Source organism: Giraffa tippelskirchi, chromosome X, assembly GCF_054371585.1.
Source record: "Giraffa tippelskirchi isolate mGirTip1 chromosome X, T2T-mGirTip1v1.2.pri, whole genome shotgun sequence".
NCBI lineage: Eukaryota > Metazoa > Chordata > Mammalia > Artiodactyla > Giraffidae > Giraffa > Giraffa tippelskirchi.
The window spans coordinates 87834271-87855872 of NC_137289.1; the positions used below are offsets into that span (position 1 = coordinate 87834271).

Here is a 21602-nt window from a genome sequence, read left to right on the forward strand (position 1 = left end):
ATCATAGGTGCACTATAAGGAAATTTGGTCCTTTTGTTGCTTGGAACTGTTGAAATACATATTTCATCATTGGAGGACCCTATTATTCCATCCAACGCTCAATTTAACAGAACACAAAATACATCAGCCATATTAAGGGCAAATCATTCATTTATTGTTTAAAGATCGCAAGACAACATCTGAATTTCTGTAGCACAATTTAAATGTTTTACTTCTTTGATAAAGCAGAGTATAATAGAAAAAAAAAACAATTAGTTTCCAGTAATATCTATATCTCTATTCAGAAATAAGTCCTCCACAGACATGTTACCTGGAAACAAAAGCCTGTTACAATAAGCAAAGCTTCAACCAGAGCGGCTACTTTTCGTGCCAGGAAAAGGTTCATCCCTATAGGAGGAATGATGTGCTATGTAAAATGGCTGTAAGGTCACAGCCTTGAGGGCACTGGAAGTACATTATCCTACTCCACATTAAGTAGTTTGGTGAATTTCAAACATTGATTTATCTGCAACCAAGCTGGCAACCTTTAACTGGTATCTTAATTAGATAAAAATAAATTAAGAAATCCCTAAACTGATATTCCTTGATTTATATTGTTAAAAGGTACGAAAGTTCATTAACACGTAATTCTGGTTAGAATTACACTTGAGACTCTGTTCAGATTTTGGTTAATAGTATGAATCTTTCAGAAATTCAAGTTCTTATTAATCAACAATTTGTCAGCTAGGATACATTCAGGCATCAGCTGCAACTACAAAATAGGTGCACTGCCTCAGCACTTTGGAAAGACATTATAATCTAGAACACTACTAGCAGACAAAATATTACCTGTTACTGGATAGCATATGTGCAGTACAGCAAGACAAAAACATATATTCATATGTTGGCTTATTTAAGCCTCAAGCTCTCGATCCTTTGTTGAAATTCAATAATTTTATTCCTATGGTTTTTAATACCAAAAAACTCAAGCTCCAGGAGGGCTAAAGTCTAATTTGTACTCCAAACCAAGTAGCAGTGCAGTTTGCTACTACTGAGGCTGAGTCCGAAAAGACTTCAAGATCAAGTCCAGAAGACAGTTATTATACATGATAACCCTAGAAGGTCTGAAAAATAATTACTCATATACATTATCTGGTCCTTTAGAGCTTTTTTCCTATAACGTGTTTTTTGATGAAAGTTATTTAATGTATCAGAGATAACTGTGACTTACTGATCAAATATTTGAATACTTACCTGGGATTTCATTTCTGCTGAAAGAAATAGGAAGAACAGGACTCACTTAAAAAAAACAAACTTCAGAAATGAAGGTAAAATATTATCACACATTATCACTTTTGGAAGCAGCATAGAGGGACAGTCAAAGGTAAAACACTGGTGAAATAGGTCAAGATTCTAGGCCAAAAAAACCTATATTATTATCATCAATGACAGTACCACAACTGTGCCCTTCATAATCAATAATCACTCCTAAGAATTTTCATTTGGCACCAGATGATATGTTTAAGAGAAACACTCTGGGAGGTTCTGAATCAGACTTGGTTTTGTTAGCCAAGTTACAGGAGAAATTTTAAAGTGGGGGGAGGAGAAGAAGGAAATAGTAAACAGACCAGGAAAAATATTAAGTCGTCATCATCATCGTCATCATCATCATCATCATCTAAACCAACAAAGCACTGATAGCTCCAGACATTATGTCAGACACTACAATGACTGATATAGGCTCAAGTGGTTTATAAAACCTATAAAAAGACTACACCAGCAAAGTCCCCATTAATCCATAGAGTTCAGAAACTAAAATAAGGAAAATTTTAGCTTAAAACCTTATCTCAAGAAAATCATATACACTTCACATGAACAGAAATACCTGAAACCAAACATTTTTAAAAGCTCCAATACCCAAAATATAAAGAAAAAAAATTAATTCAGAAGACTCATCAATCCATGGAATCACAAAACGGCTGGACAATCTCTCTCTCCCCTCCACACTATCCATCCCATGGAAGACCAAGGGAGATCAGACCTTCCAGACCTATGCACCACCTGGTTGCTGCAAAATCCTATGGAGACTCCTTGTGGAATAGCAGTTTCCCATCTCTTGTGTCTCTCCCTGTCGTGCAGGAAGCAAGTCTGGCTGTGCTATTGTATTATCATTTGTCACCCATCTGCAACATGATACCATACAGATAAGTAAAAAGTACATATCTAGTTCCCTTTCACCAGAAGGTTGAGGCTCAGGTATAGGGGTAATTCTCCTGTGTACACGGTGTCTTTATTTAGGCAGACTCAGTGACTTCAACAGGCTTAATCATGTGATCAGGTTTGTTGCCAGCTGCATAATGCTCCCACATCTGTAGATACAGCCTCTCTAGTTCCATTGTGTATTGTTTGGTGTTGAACAGAGGGCTAGATATTCTCTGCTTCCAGACTTTGCCACGAATTTTCTTCAGGCTGGATAATAAAAAGGAGCCAAGTTTATAAATCACAACAGAAACTCAGAACTAGCTCCCATAAATACCTAAACACCTCTGTGGTAAATTACATGGCCAAACATTTTTATAAGATTTTCTCTTCTGACTGGCCCCCCATTACCTCAATGCTAAAAAAGTGAAAGGTCATGACGAACAAAATGTTAAACACTTATAATGGAGTTCACCCCAACATTCTGTGAAAAAATTTAATTCTTTCCTAAACACGTATGTCCAAGAGATACCATGCTTTCTCCATTCATCTTATTTCTACATTTAAAATAAAAACAATTCTTGGCAATGACACATATCTCTTCCTACATACTACTGGTTAGAATGTAAACTGCTTTACTCATTCAATAAGCAATTTAGCAATGTCTGTTAGAACCATAAGTGTTCATAACCATATGACCTATCAATAACCTTTTAAATCTATTCAAAAGAAATAATCAGAGATGCAGACACATATGGCCATGCAAAGATGTTCACTGAAGCACCATTCACAATAGCTAAGGCACAAACAGATGGAAGTATTCATTTTATGAATATTTTAATGAAATAGGAAGACACTCCAGGGGAAAAATGCAATGTCTACTGCTATAATTTTCCCCTTGTACATGAACTGAGTTGTTTATTTAGATACAAAAAAAAGTGTTCCCAATAATAGTGGGGGATTTAATACCCCACTCACTCCTATGGATAGATCAACCAAACAGAAAATTAGCAAGGGAACACAAGTTTTAAACTATACAATGGACCAGTTAGCCCTAATGGCTATTTGCAGGGTATTTCACCCCAAAATAATGGATTTCACCTTTTTCTCAAGTGCACATGGAACATTCTCCAGGATAGATCACATCCTGGCCCAAAAATCTAGCCTTGGCAAATTTAAAAAAATTGAAATCATTTCAAGCTTTTTTTTCTGATCACAATGTACATACCAACTACAGGAAAAAAAAAACTATAAAAAACAAACATATGGAGGCTAAACAACATGCTTCTGAATAACCAACAGACCATGGAAGAAATCAGAAAGGAAATCAAAATATGAATAGAAACAAATGAAAATGAAAACATGACAACCAAAAACCTATGGGATTCAGTAAAATCCGTGATAAGAGGGAGGTTCATAGAAATACAAGCCTACCTCAAGAAGTTAGTTTGCTAACCCCAGACTTAGCAGAAGGAAAGAAATCATAAAAACCAGAGAAGAAATAAGTGAAAAATTAATGAAGGAGACTATAGCAAAGATCAACAAAACTAAAAGCTGGTTCTTTGAGAAGATAAATAAAATAGACAAACCGTTAGCCAGACTCATCAAGGGAAACAGGGAGAAGAATCAAATCAACAAAATCAGAAATGAAAATGGAGAAATCACAACAGACAACACAGAAATACAAAAGATCCACCATGAGCAACTATATATGCCAATAAAATGGACAACTTGGAAGAAATGGATGAATTCTTAGAAAAGTATAACCTTCCTAAACTGAACCACAAAGAAAGAGAAAATCTGAACAGACCCATCACAAGCATGGAAATAGAAACTGTAATCAAAAATCTTCCAACAAACAAAAGCCCAGGACCAGATGGCTGCACAGGTGAATTCTACCAAAAATTTAGAGAAGAGCTGACACCTATCCTACTCAAACTCTTCCAGAAAATTGCAGAGGAAGGTAAACTTCCAATCTCATATGAGGCTACCATCACCCTAATCTAACAAAACCAGACAAAGATGCCACAAAAGAGAAAACTACAAGCCAATATAACGGATGAACATAAATGCAAAAATACTCAACAAAATTCTAGCAAACAGAATCCAACAACATATTAAAAAGATCACACATCATGACCAAGTGGGCTTTATTCCAGGGATGCAAGGATTCTTCAATATTCGCAAATCACTCAATGTGATACACCACATTAACAAATTGAAAGATAAATACCATATGATTATCTCAATAGATGCAGAAAAAGCCTCTGACAAAATTCAACACCCATTTATGATAAAAACTCTCCAGAAAGCAGGCACAGAAGGAACATACCTCAACATAATAAAAGCCATATACAACAAACCCACAGCAAACATTATTCTCAACAGTGAAAAATTGAAAACTATTTCCTCTAAAATTAGGAATGATACAAGGGTGCCCACTCTCACCACCACTATTCAACACAGTTTTAGAAGTCCTAGCCACAGCAACCAAAGAAAAGAAATAAAAGGAATCCAGATTGGAAAAGAAGAAGTAAAACTCTGTCTGCAGATGACATGATCCTTTACATAGAAAACCCTAAAGACTCCACCAGAAAATTACTAGAGTTAATCAATGAATATAGTAAAGTTGCAGGATATAAAATTAATAGAAAGAAATCCCTTGCATTCCTATACACTGCAATGTATATGAAAAAAGAGACAGAGAGATTAAGGAAACAACCCCATTCTCCATTACAAGGAAAAGAGTAAAATACTTAGGAATAAATTTACCTACAGAAACAAAAAGACATATATATAGAAAACTATAAAACACTGATGAAAGAAATCAAAGATGACACAAATAGACGGAGAAATATACCATGTTCGTGGATCGGAAGAATCAATATACTGAAAATGAGTATACTACCCAAAGCAATCTGTAGATTCAATGCAATCCCTATCAAGCTACCAACAGTATTTTTCACAGAACTAGAACAAATAATTTCAGTTTGTATGGAAACACAAAAAAACCTCGAATAGCCAAAGCAATCTTGGGAAAGAAGAATGGAACCAGAGGAATCAACCTTCCTGACTTCAGACTATACTACAAAACTAGTCATCAGGACAATACGGTACTGGCATAAAGACAGAAATATAGATCAATGGAACAAAATAGAAAGCCCAGAGAGAAAACCATGCACCTATGGACACCTTATCTTTGACAAAGGAGGCAAGAATTTACAGTGGAGAAAAGACAATCTCTTTATCAAGTGGTGCTGGGAAAACTGGTCAACCATGTGTAAAAGAATGAAATTAGAAGACTTTCTAACACCATACGCAAAAATAAACTCAAAATGGATTAAAGGTCTAAATGTAAGACCAGAAACTGTAAAACTCTTAGAGGAAAACATAGGCAGAACACTCTGACATAAGTCACAGCAAGAGCCTCTATGACCCACTTCCCAGAGTAATGGAAATAAGAACAAAAACAAACAGTATGGGACCTAATAAAACTTAAAAGCTTTTGAACAACAAAGGAAACTGTAAGCAAGGTGAAAAGGCATCTTCAGAATGAGAGAAAATAATATCAAATGAAACAACTGCCAAAGAATTAATCTCCAAAATACACAAGTAGCTCATGAAGCTCAATACCAGAAAAATAAACAACCCTATCAAAAAATGGGCCAGAACTAAACAGACATTTCTCCAAAGAAGACATACAGATGGCTAACAAACACATGAAAAGATGTTCAGCATCACTCATTATCAGAGAAATGCAAATCAAAACCACAATGAGGTATCACCTCACACTGGTCAGAATGGCTGCTATCAAAAAGTTTGCAAACAATAAATGCTGGAGAGGGTGTGGAGAAAAGGGAACCCTCTTACACTGTTGGTGGGAAGGCAAACTGGTAACAGCCACTATGGAGAACAGTGTGAAGATTCCTTAAAAAACAGCAATTAGAACTGCCATATGACCCAGAAATCCCACTGCTGGGCATACACACCAAGAAAACCACAACTGAAAGAGACACATGTACCCCAATGTTCATTGCAGCACTGTTTACAATAGCTAGCATGTGGAAGCAACCTAGATGTCCATCAGCAGGTGAACGGATTAGGAAGTTGTGGTACATATACATAATGGAATATTACTCAGCTATGAAAACGAGTGTATTTGAGTCAGTTCTAATGAGATGGATGAAACTGGAACCTATTCTACAGAGTGAAGTAAGTCAGAAAGAGAAACTCCAATACAATATATTAAAGCATATATATGGAATTCAGAAAGACAGTAATGATGATCCTATATTCAAGGCAGCAAAAGAGACAAAGATGTAAAGAACAGACTTTTGCACTATGTGGGAGAAGGTGAGTGTGGGATGATTTGAGAGAATAGCATTGAAATATGTATATTACCATATGTAAAATAGATGACCAGTGCAAGTTTGATGCATGAAGCAGGGCACTCAAAGCCAGTGCTCTGGGACGACCCAGAGTTAAGGGAGTGGTAAGGGAGATGGGAGGGGGGTTCAGCATGGGAGGACACATGTGCACCCATGGCTGATTCATGTCAATGTATGGCAGAAATCACAATATTGTAAAGTAATTATCCTCCAATTAAAATAAATTAATTTTTTAAAAAAGTGTTCCTAATATCACTTGTTCAGAAACAGGAAAAAAACAATCAATTCTTCTGGGAACAAAGGAAAGAATTCTCTCTCGACTCTTGTTCTGAATATATCATTTGTCATGAAACTATTCTTATATAGAGAGAATTATTACTTTAAAACCAGAAGCTGGAATACTCCTGAAGTTTTTTAAAATTAATTAAAATGTTATTTTATTGTTTGCTGTGCCAGAACTAGTAAAATGGTTATGCATATCGGCTGGCCTCAAACCAACCATAACTATATTGTTCTCTTCCAAATAAAATTCTGAATGTCAGCAGAATGGTTAAACTGTGCTACATCCATACACTGAAATATTACTCAGCAATAAAAGGGAATGAGTTACTGATATCAGCCAACAACATGGATGAATCTCAAAACATTATCCTGAGTGAAAGAAGCCTTCAGAGTACATAATGTATGATTCCATTTGTATGAGATTCTAATAACACTAAGTAAATTATGTGTATGCGTGTGTGCATGCTAAGTTGCTTCAGTCGTGTCCAACTCTGCAACCCCATGGACTGTAGGCTCCTCTGTCCATGGGATTCTCCAGACAAGAATACTGGAGTGGGTTGTCATGCACTCCTCCAGGGGATCTTCCCAAGCCAGGGATCAGACCTGCATCCCTTACATCTCCTGCACTGCAGGCAGGTCCTTTACCACTAGTGCCACCTGGTAAGCCCCAAATAAATTACAGTGGAATAAAATTCAAAACAGTGGTTATCTCAGGGCTAGTGAGGTGGACCAACTGAGAAAGGGTGTGAAGCAACCTTCTGGAGTGATGGTAATGTGCTACATCTTGTTGGAGGTTTGGGTTATAAAGGTATTTCTCAAAACTCACTTAAGATTTGTGTATTCCAGTTTGGGATTAGCAGATACTATACATAACATATACATACACACACACATGTATATAGTATATATAAAATAAACAAGGTCTTACTTTATAGCACAAGGAACTATATTCAATATCCCATAATAAACCATAATGGAAAAGAAAATGAAAAATGTGTGTGTATATAACTGAATCAATTCTGCTATACACCAAAAACACGATGCTGTAAATCAACTACACTTCAATTAATTAACAAAATTAATTAAAAAAAGATTTGTGCATTCCACTGTATTTAAATTTTACCTCAAAAGAAAAGAGAAACAAATATTAAACTCTTAATGATGTCCATTCTGAAGTAAAAACACTGATGTCTGTAATTTAAATAAGATGGATTACTTCAAATAAGATGGATTACTAAATGGGTATAGAAATAAACATGAAATAAATGTGGTAAAAGTATATAAGAATATTAGTGGTGGAAGCTAGGTGATAAGTATGTGTTTATTATAAAACTGAAATTTAGGACATGGAAGCAGCCTAGATGCCCATCAGCAGATGAATGAATAAGGAAGCTGTGGTACATGTACACAATGGAATATTACTCAGTCATTAAAAAGAATACATTTGAATCAGTTCTAATGAGGTGGATGAAACTGGAGCCTATTATACAGAGTGAAGTAAGCCAGAAAGAAAAACACCAATACAGTATACTAACACATATATATGGTATTTAGTCAATGGGTAAAGATAACCCTGTATGTGAGACATCAAAAGAGACACAGATAAACAGAACAGTATTATGGACTCTATGGGAGAGGGCGAGGGCAGGATGATATGGGAGAATGGCATGGAAGCATGTAAATTATCATATGTGAAACAAATCGCCAGTCCAGGTTCAATGCATGATACAGGGTGCTCGGGGCTGGTGCACCAGGACGACCCAGAGGGATGGGATGGGGAGGGAGGTGGAAGGGGGGTTCTGGAGGGGGAAAATATGTACACCCATGGTGTATTCATGTCAATGTGTGGCAAAACAAATACAATATGTAAAGTTAAAAAACAGAAAATAAACTAATAAAAAAATAACAAATTTTTCACAACAAAATTTTGGGGAAAAGTATTATTTATATGAAATCAGCTAAGTTCCAAAAAAGTAAAAAAAAAAAATACTCTAGATTATTTACTGTAGTTATCTCTGGGATGATGGACATGAAGCTTCATATTTAATGCCCGGTCTCAAATTTTTCACTTATTTTTCTTAGCTGTATATGATGTTCAATGGAGAAAATTTTGAAAATAAATAAATGCTTAACATACATCTGTTGAATGCTTACTATGTACCAAGAACTGTTGTAAGTGCTTCACATGGAATACCTTTTTAAAATTCTCACATCTCTGGCAAGGTAGGTACTATCATTCATCCTCATTTTGCAGATGGAAAAACCAAGGCACATAAAGACTAACTTGTCCAAAGTCACAAAGATTATGAGAGACTGGATTCAAATCCAGGAAGTCTAACTCAAACAGGTGCTTCTTTAAGCTTCTACATAATATGCTACTTCTCAGAAAAACAAAAAGAAAAAAAAATCACCCATAATACCCAAAGAAAAATCTCATTTAAGTAATACATTATTTTACTGTATGGATAAAGCATCATTTATCTAAGCATCTAAGTTGTACCCGAATATTATTATAAGGATATTATTAGGGTCAAAGATTCGGCTTTTTTTTAAAGCTTTAAAAAGATTGCACCAATTTATTTACCAATGCATGGAAAGGCCAGCACCTCAATGCTCCCTCATCATTGGTATCATATTAAAAGTCTTTCACTTTATAGCCAAATAATGGGTATACCTCAATGTTATTTTATTTCTACTAGGGAATTCCCTCGTAGTTCAGTGGTTAGGCCTCTGCACTTTCCCTGCCCAAGGGCATGGGTTCAGTTCCTGGCCAGGGAATTAAGATCCTGCAAGCAGCATGGCACAGCCAATAAATAAATAAACACATAAATATTTATTTCTATGACAGAGGCTGAAACTTTTTCCTGTTAACTATTTGATTTTCTACTTTGATCAGTTGTCATTTCCTTGTTTACTTTCCTATTAAGGAATTTAAAATGTAAATATTCTTCAGTCTTTATAAATTGGCAATCCAGTGGTTAAGACTCCACACTTCCACCACAGGGGGCAAGGGTTTAATCCCTGGTTGGAGAACTAAGATCCCTCATTCCTCACAGCACAGCCAAAATGAATAAATTAAATGAAAAATAAAAAGTTTTTATCTCATCCAGAGAGCATAAAACTAATTCACTTATTTTATATTACCCTTATTTTATGATTTCACTTTATAACACCTATATTCTCTCTAAATTTTCCTTATTTCCTTCACTATACCATATAACTTTTCATGGGAAAGTTTACTTACTATTCTAGATCAGTCCCCAGCTTCACAGCTATGTCTTCATATTCTTGTCTATTTTTAGCAATAAGCTCAAGACAACCTAAACAAGTGAGCTGGGAAGCCGCAACTCGAGAAGCAAGAGTCTCCCCTGCAGTAAAAAAGATAATAATTGCACATCTGAGAATGCAAATAGCATGCAGTTATTAATGTTATTTATGTTTAAATATCCACACAATGCAGATGAGGTGTGTTCAGACTTGAACAAGTCTCATTTTCTATCATTTCGCCCTAAATATCACTTCTAGTACATATGATTTCACCTGGAAGTGTTTCTTCCAAGGAGATTTTAAAAATAAGGAAGCAACTCACCTGGCATAGTCACCATGGGTGTCCCCGCCCAGAGAACATCCATCCCTGTGGTGTGCCCATTACAAAGGGGAGTGTCTAGACAGACATCAGCCAGCTGGCCTCTCCGGACATGTTCCTCTTTAGGAGCAACAGGTGAAAAAATGATACGGTTCTGGGGAAGTCCCATATTCTGTGCATATTGTTGAATATTAGGTTCTCCTACTGCTGGAAACCGTAACAGCCACAGTACACTATTGGGAACACGCTTCAGAATCTAAAATAGGGAAAACAAGAACAAGTATTAATAGCTCTGCCCTTCTCAAGAAAGGCTCCCATAAATTTCTAGTAATTCTACCACATACCAAACTCTATGCTTTTCACCCAGAAAGCAGCCTACTGTGAACTTAAGTTTTTCTTTCACATAGATGAATTAGATCAACTGGGTTATAGTGGTCTGCTTAGCTGTCCCCAAAGACAGTTCAAAGAAACAGGAGACTGATGCAAGAAGCACAAAACAAGTAACTAATTGGAATAATCTGAGGCAGCTATGTCCTGTGGGAACTGATACTAGGAGTGGTTTTTGTCCACAAGATAGGAATTTTCCATTTCAACTTTCAAATTCCCCAGCATGGTACAACAAGTAAAGTTAGCTCACACTTGCCAAACTTTATTTGCCCAATCTAGATCAGGGGTCGGCAGGTTTTTTTCTGTAAAGGACCAGAGAGCAAATATTTTTGCTTTTGATGCCAGCATGGACTCTGTCATAACTATTCAATTCTGCCCTTGTCACTGGAAAGCAGCCACGGACAATATGTAAATTAGTAGGCATGCTGCTGCTGCTGCTGCTAAGTCGCTTCAGTCGTGTCCGACTCTATGCGACCCCACAGATGGCAGCCCACCAGGCTCCCCCGTCCCTGGGATTCTCCAGGCAAGAACACTAGAGTGGGTTGCCATTTCCTTCTCCAATGCATGAAAGTGAAAAGTGAAAGTGAAGTCGCTCAGTCGTGTCCGACTCTTAGTGACCCCATGGACCGCAGCCTACCAGGCTCCTCCATCCATGGGATTTTCCAGGCAAGAGTACTGGAGTGGGTTGCCAGTGCCTTCTCCAGATTTAGATCTACATCTACTCAATTAAGTTCACCATCCCTTCACTGAAAGTCATGAGAACAGACAGATTTCAGAGTATTTCAGATTTTTAAAAAGTAGTACAGTAACTATAAATTACATAATGTGCTCAGCAGCAGCTTCCTGTAAACAAACATATCTTTCCATCGAGATGTAGGAATATTCATACTAAATGGAATAAAATAAAGAATCATAAATAGCTTAACATCATTTCAGGCAGTTTTGCTGCCAAATAAATTTACCACAAAGTTATGAACATGTTTTTGGTTTTCAGGTTTTTTGAAATGGGGAAGTGAAGACAGGGATAGTAAACCTGGACTCATCTGCTTCCTCTTCTCCCCCACCCTCCCTCCTCCTTTAAAAAAAAAGAAAACAGACCAAAAAAAAACAGATACTGATCAGAAAAAAAGCCAACCAAGAATTATCTCCATTTTAGCTCCATGGAATAAAAAACAGATATGGATAGGAAAGTTTAGAACCTTCAGAGGTCCCGCTTACGTGAAATGGTATGATAAAATGACTGATAGGTAATGGCATAAACCAATTCCTTCCTAGTTTTAACTCTACAATATTACAAGAATGATACTAAACATGGATGAATATACATTAACAGCTTTATTATCAGCTTAGACTATGAGTTGGCAAATATAGCCTATGAGCCAAATCTGACATATCTGATGTATTGCCTGCTTTTGTAAATAAAAATTTATTGGAACATACCTACACTCATTCATTTACATAAGTATGGTGTTTTCCTGTTTACAATGGCAGAACTGAGTAGATATGATAGTATGGACTGAGAAACCAAAAATATTTACCACTTGGCCTGAAGAAGTTTGCTTTTAAACACGTAAATTTTAAAAGTTCATCATGTGATATTTAGACACATGAAAGAAAATTAAAAAACTGCTGAAATCTACAGCTCTTTTGAAAATTAGACATGAGCACAATAGTTCCTAAATGGGGGTGGGGGAGGGGCCGGCAGCCTCAGAAAGACAGCCTATATACAGAATCTTTTCTAGAGTCTCTAGACATTAATAATGAATCTACACATACTCACATTTGCCCACATCTGCAAAGTGGAAGGGTCAATTTTATATAATTGATTAAAGTTACAGTACACAATGGCATCTTCCGGTAACCCATACTGAGAACGTGTGGTTACAATAATGGTACGAGGAACCTCTTCTCCAGTGGCAGCCTTATTGTTGATCTACAACAAGAAAAAGAATATGACGATTATACTTAAAAGTCAACATACTCCAATATTTTTCAATCAATAAAGAATCCTTATGATGCAAAGTGGATCTAACCATTAAAACTCATGTAACTAAACTACAATGAGAAAATATTTGTGATGCACTAAATTAAAGGAAAAAAGTTAGGGCACTATCTTAATTTGGGGTGGACTACATTATGAAACATCTCACTCTAGCCAAAAAGTTCTTTTCAAAACCCTATAAATCCAACAGCAAGCTTCTTCTCACTTTTTTTCTTCATGAATGAAATGTCCTTTTCTAAATCACATCCACCTTTCAGGACTAAACTTCAGTTACCAAACAATCTCTATAAGAGCACCTCGCCTCACTACTATTTCTGAGCATCTATATACATAATTATAGTCTTACCTTGCAATTCCCACACATCTGGGGACTACCTTACATTGTTATGTAACTATTCCAGGTGTGATGGATGTCTCATACAAATGGGCATTGTGTTCTACATTCAAAATTCTTTGTCCTTGTACACTTCAAGAATTACACTTTTTTTTCCTTAAGTCAAGCATGTCTGCCCTATTGTTTCAAAGGACAGTTAACCAGAATAGGGCGAAAAACACATCACTGTCTTTTCAGCCCAATACACATTATAGGTGATTAGTTCCCTTACCTGAATTCACTTCAAGCACCCTTTGTATAAATTGCTATTATCACTAAAACTTTTAACTCCTAAGAGGTCAAAGATCCTTGCCTTATAATCTCTTGACAGAGCTACACATTCACTTATTCAAGTACACAAGCAATATATATTTACTGAGCACATACTACATTACGGAGGCTAAGACACAGGCTGTAAAGTAATTCAATTCAGTGGCAAATACATTCAAACCCAGGACTTAGAACGTGTTGTGCTGGATGTAAAGATATATCCCAAATATTACAGAAGCAGAGAATACAGGTACCAATGGAGCAGGGAAGGAGAGGTTACAGATATGGACAGAAACAGATTGTCAGACGAGCTGTCTGAACTGAAAGTCTTAAAGATGAGTAAGATTTAACTGGGGAAAGGATGAGTTACAGAAGCAAGAAACTGTATAATGTCTACAGATTATTTCACCATTGGTAAGAGTAAAGCCACAGAGGCAGGGAATAACAAGGTATTAACACAGAAGGCTCTCATTAAGTAATCTGCTGGCTGAATACAAGCGACTTTTAAAATCAAACAAACCTATATAAGATGCCAGTTTCCCCCAAATTCATTTCCTCATCTATAAAACAGGAGAAACGATGCTTACCTCCTAGAGTTATGAGATTTGAAAAAGATAAATGTATACTTGGTGGTACACAGTACATTCTATTATTCTCTTCTTACCTGGGTAGTTGCCAGTCCATTGCTAATACTGAATCCATTAATTGTTATCTGAATTTGCCCTCTGTTAATCATTTCAATAACTGCTTCTGCAATAGTATTCATAGGAATGACAGGCATATTAAGAGCTGTATTACTGCTGTCTGCATTGTCTCCTCCATCAGGACATTTCATCTTAAAATAATTACACACAAAATACATCATTAGGGAAAAGATCCCAAATGCAGATAACTTTATTTCAATTACAATATTGACCAGGTTCTGACCTTGACAATTTTCACATCTGGTAGACTATCAAGAAATGCTTTGAGGTCGATGCCATTCAGCACAATTCGATTGTCATAAATGTGCCCATTGGACTTAAAATCGATAACTGCTTTTTTCTAGTAAAAAAAAGTTTCAGACATATCTGTTAGGATGCATAGGAACAGTAGTAAGAAATAAATGACTATAGTTCTTTGCAATTCCCCTATAGCACTGTTTTTCCACCTACCTTCAGGTGAGGGAACATATTAGCATGATCACCAATAAAGAAAGTATGAGGCATATAAGCCAGCTTCTCAGAATATTGCTCAGCAACTTCAGCAGGTGAAGTTTCCTGATCAGTGATGATATAATCCATGAAAAGTGCGCCACTAGTCCCAGGATACCCCAGCCACATTGCCTAGAAGAAAAAAAAAAAAAATCAGATGAAAAACTAAGAACCTTCATCAAAAGGGTCTAAAATTAAATAAGTAAACAAACGAGGGTGGACTTCTTTAGCCAAGAGCAATCAAGTAATATTTTAGACTAAACTTCCAAGTGCTAAACTGTTTTTCCAATTTATAACACAGAACAACTGTTTACATCAACTACAAACTGCATGTCTCCATAAACATGTACCTGTGGGCATTGTGTCCTTACCTATAATTCTTCGTCCCTATGCATTTTCAAGAACTACACTTTTTTCATAAGTTAAGCACATCTATCCTATTGTGTCAAAGGACAGTTAACCAGAGGGGGGAAAACATATCACTGTCTTTTTAGCCCGATAAACATAGTGAATGTTGTTATTATTATTATTATTTCCTTTACCTGAATAGGAGCTGGCCTGAGAGCAAAGAGTTCATTTCGAGCACCCTTGGTATAACCATTCATATTTACAAGGATGTGTATACCATCTTGATGGATGCGATCAGCTGCTTTTCCATTGCATGGAATCTACAGAATAAAAAAATAAAAACTTATTATGTACAATCTCAGACTGATTCAACTAGCCTTAATGGTATTAAACAGAATTCAAATTCCCAGATGCAAAAATACAAGAACACAAATTAAGAATACATTAATGCAGAGTAAAAATATGGTTAAGTGCCATTAAAATGGGCCCACAGTATCACAGAAACAGGATACCGAGGAAGGAGAGTTTAATTCTACACTGAATGTACGAACAACTAGGCTTCACAGCGGAGATGGTATTTGAAATGGGTGTCCAAAGATGGATAGGAGTTTGAGAGAGTTGGAAGAATTACAATCTCACAGAGAACTGTATGAATAAGGAACCAGAGTAAAGTGCACGGTAGGTTTAAAAAAATGGGTAGATCACTTCTGTTTGCTATAGGGTATAACTGAAGGCTAATGGTGGGTGAAAAGCATTGGCAAACAAGGTTGCAGTCAAACTCAGAAAGGTTGTGAAGGCCATTCTGAAGAGTTTGGACTTCATATATGCACACCAATGCTCACTGCAGTATTATTTATGCATCATTTACAACTGTCAAGACATAGAAGTAACCTAAGTGTCCATCAAGGGATGAATGGATAGAGATGATGTGGTATATATACACATTGGATTAGTCCTCAGCCATTAAAAAAAGAAATCTTGCCATTTGCGACATGAATGATGGACCTGGAGGGTATTATGTTAAGCGAAATAAATCAGACAAAGGGAAATATGATCTTTTATGTGGAATCGAAAACAGACTAGATACAGACAACAAATGGGTGGCTGTCAGAGGGAAGGGAGGGAGGGGGGCATAATAGGTGAAAAGGATTACTAAAAAAACCCTCCAGGTATAAAACAAGCCACAGGGATATAACATATGACATGAGGAATATGGTCATAATACTGTAGTAACTTTGTATGGAGACAGATGGTTACCAGACTTTTCATGGCGATTTCATAGTATGTGCAAATGTCAATTAACTATGTAGTACACCTGAAATTTTCCCAGGTGGCGCTAGTTGTAAAGAACCCACCTGCCAATGCAGGAGATGCAAGAGACACAGGTTTGATCCCTGGGTTGCCAAGATCCCCTGGAGAAGGGAATGGCAACCCACTCCAGTATTCTTGCCTGGAGAATCTAATGGACAGAGGAGCCTGGTGGGCTACAGTCCATAGGGTTCAAAGAGTCAGACACAACTAAAGCGACTTAGTGCGTGCACACACACCTGAAACTAATGTTGTATGTCAACTATGCTTCAATTAATATATATGTATAAAATATATACATATTTTAAAAGAGTTTAGACTTCAGTCAATAAGCAGTGAATCCTGAAAGGTCTCAAGAGATGGAGGGTCGTATGCTGCTTGGTCACAGAAGAGTCCAACCCTACACCAAAAATGGTAAGGTATACTTCCAAAGCAATAGCTATAATGCAAAAGATATTGGGTACAAATTATTTATGAAATGACAAGAGTCTTGCAATTCTCCTACTAGGACTTCAATGATTCATCTATATGAATTACTAGATATACCATACATACCTCTGTTAGTCACCAAAGTGGCCAAAAGACCCTGTAAGAAAAAACTCTAGTCCGTACCTTCAGCAACATTCCCTCACAGGTTTCAATCTTAATTTATCATAAAACTTTCGCTCCTAGAGAAAACAGCACTGGAGCCAAGTATAGAAATAAAGATTTAAAGGCAAAGGCCCTTTAAATGACCTGTTCTTCTTCCAAGCCACCATTTCGTTCAACTTATTCAGGTAATATTAGATATCTACTGTCACAAGTGCTAGCTCAATCCCCAGAGAAGTTCTATGTCCAAGCAGAGATATATCATATTTCTATTTAATTTGCAACCTCAGCAAAATCCATGCTGATTATAAATGTAATGTAATAAACGTAGACAATCAAGGAAATAAGATCAAAGCAATTGCCCACAGGCATGTAGTATGCGTGTGCGTGTGTGCATGCATGTTAGTCGCTCAGTCCTTTCCGATTCTTTGCGACCCCATGGGTAAACACACCAGGCTCTTCTGTCCATGGTATTCTCCAGGCAAGAATACTGGAGTGGGTTGCCATTCCCTTCTCCAGGAAAGGCATGAAACAGCTGATGTTAAATATTTGTCAGGAAAAATACAAGCTAGACGTCAACAGTTTTATTCACTATTTGCTCAAATTAAAAAGCTGAAGTATAAGAGTTACACCTACCTGAGAAAGATCGATGAAATGATTGGCTTCTGCCATCACCTTCACTCGGAAGTTTGTGCCATCATCTGGGCTCAAGGCATAACAGAATACCTGAAAGGTAGCACATAGTATATATTTAATAACCTCGGCTCAGATCTTTCCTAAAGAGACACTGGGCTTAACACCTAACGGTGACAATAGTGGCTCTAGGGAAACACTAGTCTTACCTCAAATTTATCAGGATTGTGCATGCCTGGAATAGACTGCATAAGATGAGAAGTAGGATGATTCCCAAAGTCAGAACTCACGTATCCTACACGCAGTCGACCATCACTGAGCTTCAAGTCTTTTGGATGCTCATATGGTGGTTTATGAAGGACATTAATCTAACAATGGAATTCAAGGCTTGTTAGTCAAGTTGAGTTTATACGTAAACTTTCACCTAGGAAAACTGACTAAAAACACAACTCACACCTATTGGGAATAGTTTTGTGCCCAGAATACTTCTTTAATTCATACAGCCAGTTCAATGCAACCTTAGCAACTTATATAATATGGTTCACACTGTGACCTGTTTCTGAGGCCAATAAAATAGCCCAAGTCAGTCTAAAAGTTACAGGAAGGAAGCAAAGTGGACAGAGTATGACAAACCCTACATTTTAGAAGAAAATTCTGTAGGGAAACATTTTCAAAAAACAGAATTAGACCTAGCACTCCACTCTATTCTGCTAAGTAAATTCCCACCTTTTATCAAGTAGTGTTCTAATTCTCAAAAGTGAGTATAAAATACAACATTATTAAACACTATGATTTTAAAATTAAAGGAAAACACCATCAGCTTGCTGCTAGTATTTCAGTTAAGGATTCTGCCTTATAGAATGGAAGGGATTATGATCAAGATAGGACAGCGACTTCCTTGGTGGTCCAGTGCCTAAGACTCCACGCTCTCAATGCAAGGGCCTGGGTTTGATCTTTGGTCAGGGAACTAGATCCTGTGTACTGCAACTAAAGATTGCATATGCCACAATGAAGACTGAAGATCTTGCATGCCACAACTAAGACCTGGTGCAGCTAAATATAAAAATAAAATAAAAGACAGGACACAATGGAAGGAGCTTCTGGGCTCACTCACAAAGCTTCATTTCTCAACTTGGGTGGTGTTCACTTTATGAAAACTCACTAAGCCATAAATCTGATTCACACAGTTTTTTGTATCTGTGTTTTACTTTACATCAAAAAGATTAAAACAAAAGACTTGCACCTTATCCAAGCAGAGGTTCCCATGCCTCTCAGCAATAGCTTTCCTGAAGCCATGAGAAAGAGGATACAGCATACTATGATGAGGATGCACAGAAGGCAACCTATTCTTCTCTAACTGGTCAGCCACAATGCTAACCAACTTCTTCATTCGCTCATCATAGTCTGTCCAGTCACAGACAATCTAGAGAAGGCAAAAAGAAGATATTATCCAGAAAATCGTATTCCAAGACTTAACATTTTATGTGTCTTTGGCCTAAAGTAATGTCAGATAACCCATTAGAGAACACGGTCTCCAACCAAGTTTGGATTAATATGGCACATAACAATTAAAAAGAGATTAGAACCCTGAAAGCCAGTTACTGGCCCGTTATTCTTTACCTGCAGGCAATGAGCCAAATTACAGTAAGCGTCAGGAAAATCAGGTTTAAGCTTCAGAGCAGTGCGATAAGAAGCAATTGCTTCTGGAATATTCCCTGAATCCTGGAAGTAAATAAAGTGGGATGGTTAAAATGTTCCCTAAAATTAAAGACATTACATACTAAGATGCGCATATTATAATAAAACAAATATTAAAAAATAGTACCTTGTGAATGGAAGCCAGATTACTGTGGGCATCTGCAAATGCAGGGTTAATCTGAATGGCACGAGTGTAACACTGCAAGGCTCCCTGAACATCCTGCATCTCCTTCAGAGTGTTTCCCATATTAGAGTAAGCATCAGCAAAGGTAGGACTGATTCTAAATGACAGGACAAAGATTTTATTTCTCTAGTACTAAAACTTTTAACCCCTGTAATGTTAATTTAGTCTGCTGTTACTAAAAGTGCCATATATCAAATGTGCCAAACACCAAGCATTTAAAACCTTGAAAGAAAAAATAAGGCTGGGAGTCTCTTACCGAATAGCCTCCTTATAATGCATCAGAGCTTCCTGCAGTTTTCCCTGCTGCTGTAACACACTTGCTAAATTTGAATGGGCAGCAGCAAACTCTGGGAAGACCTATAAAGATTAAAAATGATGACTGAGGTTTAAACAAATAACTTTAGCTAAAACAGCAGTAATAACTTACAACAAGAACTGGGCTCAAGCACCTTTATATCCCTATACTTCTCTCTACCTTCTCCAAGTCTATGCATTCTTTAAAGCCAAATAGCTCAAATTCTACCTCTTTATTTTATACTTCTCCATGTTTCAAAACATAATGAGGTAAACCTCTCCTCATCTTAATTTATGCTGGTAACTCTAGCACCTCTCTCTTTGAAATTGCTACCACATCTAACCAACCAACATTATAGCCATCAGGCACTGAAATTATATACTTACTGGTAATTCTCTTGAACTGTCGCTTACTGTTTAAATTTTTATGCAGATCTTATCTACACATAAAATAACAAACTCAATGTTAAGGACTTTCTTGAATGTTACACAGGACCTCACTCATACCTTAAGTACTCAATTAATTGATTCAATGAATGATTCAATCACTATTTATTTTTACAAAAGAGGGAGATGACATGGCAGATTTAATTGCCTTCCCTCTACTATCACACAAAATACCCAGTCACATCACCCTCAACATACTTCTAATGCTTTACGATACAAGCGAACTGCCTCTTCAATGTTCCCCTGTTCCCGTTTGATATTGGCTAGGTTGTTCAGAGAGTCTGCATGGGTGGGACACAGTCGGAGAGCTGTATTATAACAATCTTCTGCTTCAGCAACCTAAAAACAAAACAAACTGTTCAAACCCTATACAGTGGAATCAAAGAACCACCAGTGATATTATTCTAACAATTGCTTAGTTAAGCCTAGTGGCTGGTAATATTTCAGAAACAGGTATTTTTGCTATTCTTCCTCTCAACTGAAACTCCAAAGTAAAACAATTTACCGCTTCAATATTTAATGACGATAAATACAGGACAATAAATACAAAAATGACTTTTTTAAAAATCCCACCAGGTAACAAAGAAAAAGTGAATAAAAATCCTTACACTGCCCTTCTCTTTGAGAGCATTGGCTAGATTGCAGTAAGCATCAGGGAAATGTGGTTGCAGCTCAATAGCTCGCCTGTAGGTGTCTATTGCTAGATCTATCAGGCCTTGCTCATAGTATACACAAGCCAGGTTGCCGTGTACCACTGCATGATTTGGACTCAAGCTTAGGGCACGAAGGTAAGCTGCCACAGCTCTGTAAATAAAAAATACACACACAATATAACTAACCTTTAGTGGATGCTTTGTTACAATTAATTCATGCCATACTATACTTAATCTCAAAAATCAATACTACACCCTTATAAAATGTATTTTTACACTGACAAGTTTTCTATACCCACATAAGAAACAGGCTTTCCTTTGAAAACAACACAAAGTTAAAATTCAGGATTTACTTTACTTTTTGAACCATTCAGAAGGAATAATTTTGTCTAAAAGATAGCCATTTCAATAGTTTTACAATAAAGGAAATTTCAACTAAACTCCTAGTGAGACAGATAGTGACTTCATGAAAAGCCAACAATGCAAAATCAGGCAATAATAAAAGGTAACACAGCAGACCTGATCAGGGAAAGCAATATTGCAGAAAAGGAAAGTGTATCTCAATGAACCATTGTAATAATTTCAGTCCAAACTCTCAAGTGTTGATACAACAGACTCCAAATAGAACATACTCTCACCTGTCAAATATCCGTGCCTCTTTCAAGACATTTCCTAAATTGATATAAGCATCCAGAAAATTGGGGTCAAGGGTGACAGCCTAAAAATTGCAAGATAGTTACTTAGAGCAACTTAAGAATTTCAGACTCACTTCCCAATTACAATTCTTAAA

The 21602-nt window shown here is 36.7% G+C and overlaps 1 protein-coding gene across 4 annotated transcripts in view; it reads right to left on the reverse strand.

The window, feature by feature from the left end:
- Positions 1 to 132: 132 nt before the first annotated feature.
- OGT (O-linked N-acetylglucosamine (GlcNAc) transferase) overlaps positions 133 to 21602 on the reverse strand; it is a 41555-nt gene continuing 20085 nt past the window's right edge. For 3 of the 4 annotated variants that reach the window (XM_081566189.1, XM_081566190.1, XM_081566188.1), the window contains 17 exons: positions 21451 to 21530; positions 20768 to 20963; positions 20358 to 20498; positions 19675 to 19775; positions 19362 to 19515; positions 19157 to 19258; positions 18780 to 18959; positions 17746 to 17904; positions 17540 to 17629; positions 15202 to 15327; positions 14621 to 14791; positions 14394 to 14510; positions 14131 to 14301; positions 12602 to 12754; positions 10438 to 10690; positions 10093 to 10216; positions 133 to 2448 (listed from right to left, as the gene is read on the reverse strand). In XM_081566189.1, coding sequence (XP_081422315.1) covers positions 2274 to 2448; positions 10093 to 10216; positions 10438 to 10690; positions 12602 to 12754; positions 14131 to 14301; positions 14394 to 14510; positions 14621 to 14791; positions 15202 to 15327; positions 17540 to 17629; positions 17746 to 17904; positions 18780 to 18959; positions 19157 to 19258; positions 19362 to 19515; positions 19675 to 19775; positions 20358 to 20498; positions 20768 to 20963; positions 21451 to 21530 — 2493 coding nt within the window. In that variant the 3' untranslated portion in view covers positions 133 to 2273. Of the gene's footprint in view, positions 2449 to 10092; positions 10246 to 10388; positions 10691 to 12601; positions 12755 to 14130; positions 14302 to 14393; positions 14511 to 14620; positions 14792 to 15201; positions 15328 to 17539; positions 17630 to 17745; positions 17905 to 18779; positions 18960 to 19156; positions 19259 to 19361; positions 19516 to 19674; positions 19776 to 20357; positions 20499 to 20767; positions 20964 to 21450; positions 21531 to 21602 lie in introns of all 4 variants that reach the window. The other variant, XR_014075943.1, reaches the window with a different exon arrangement.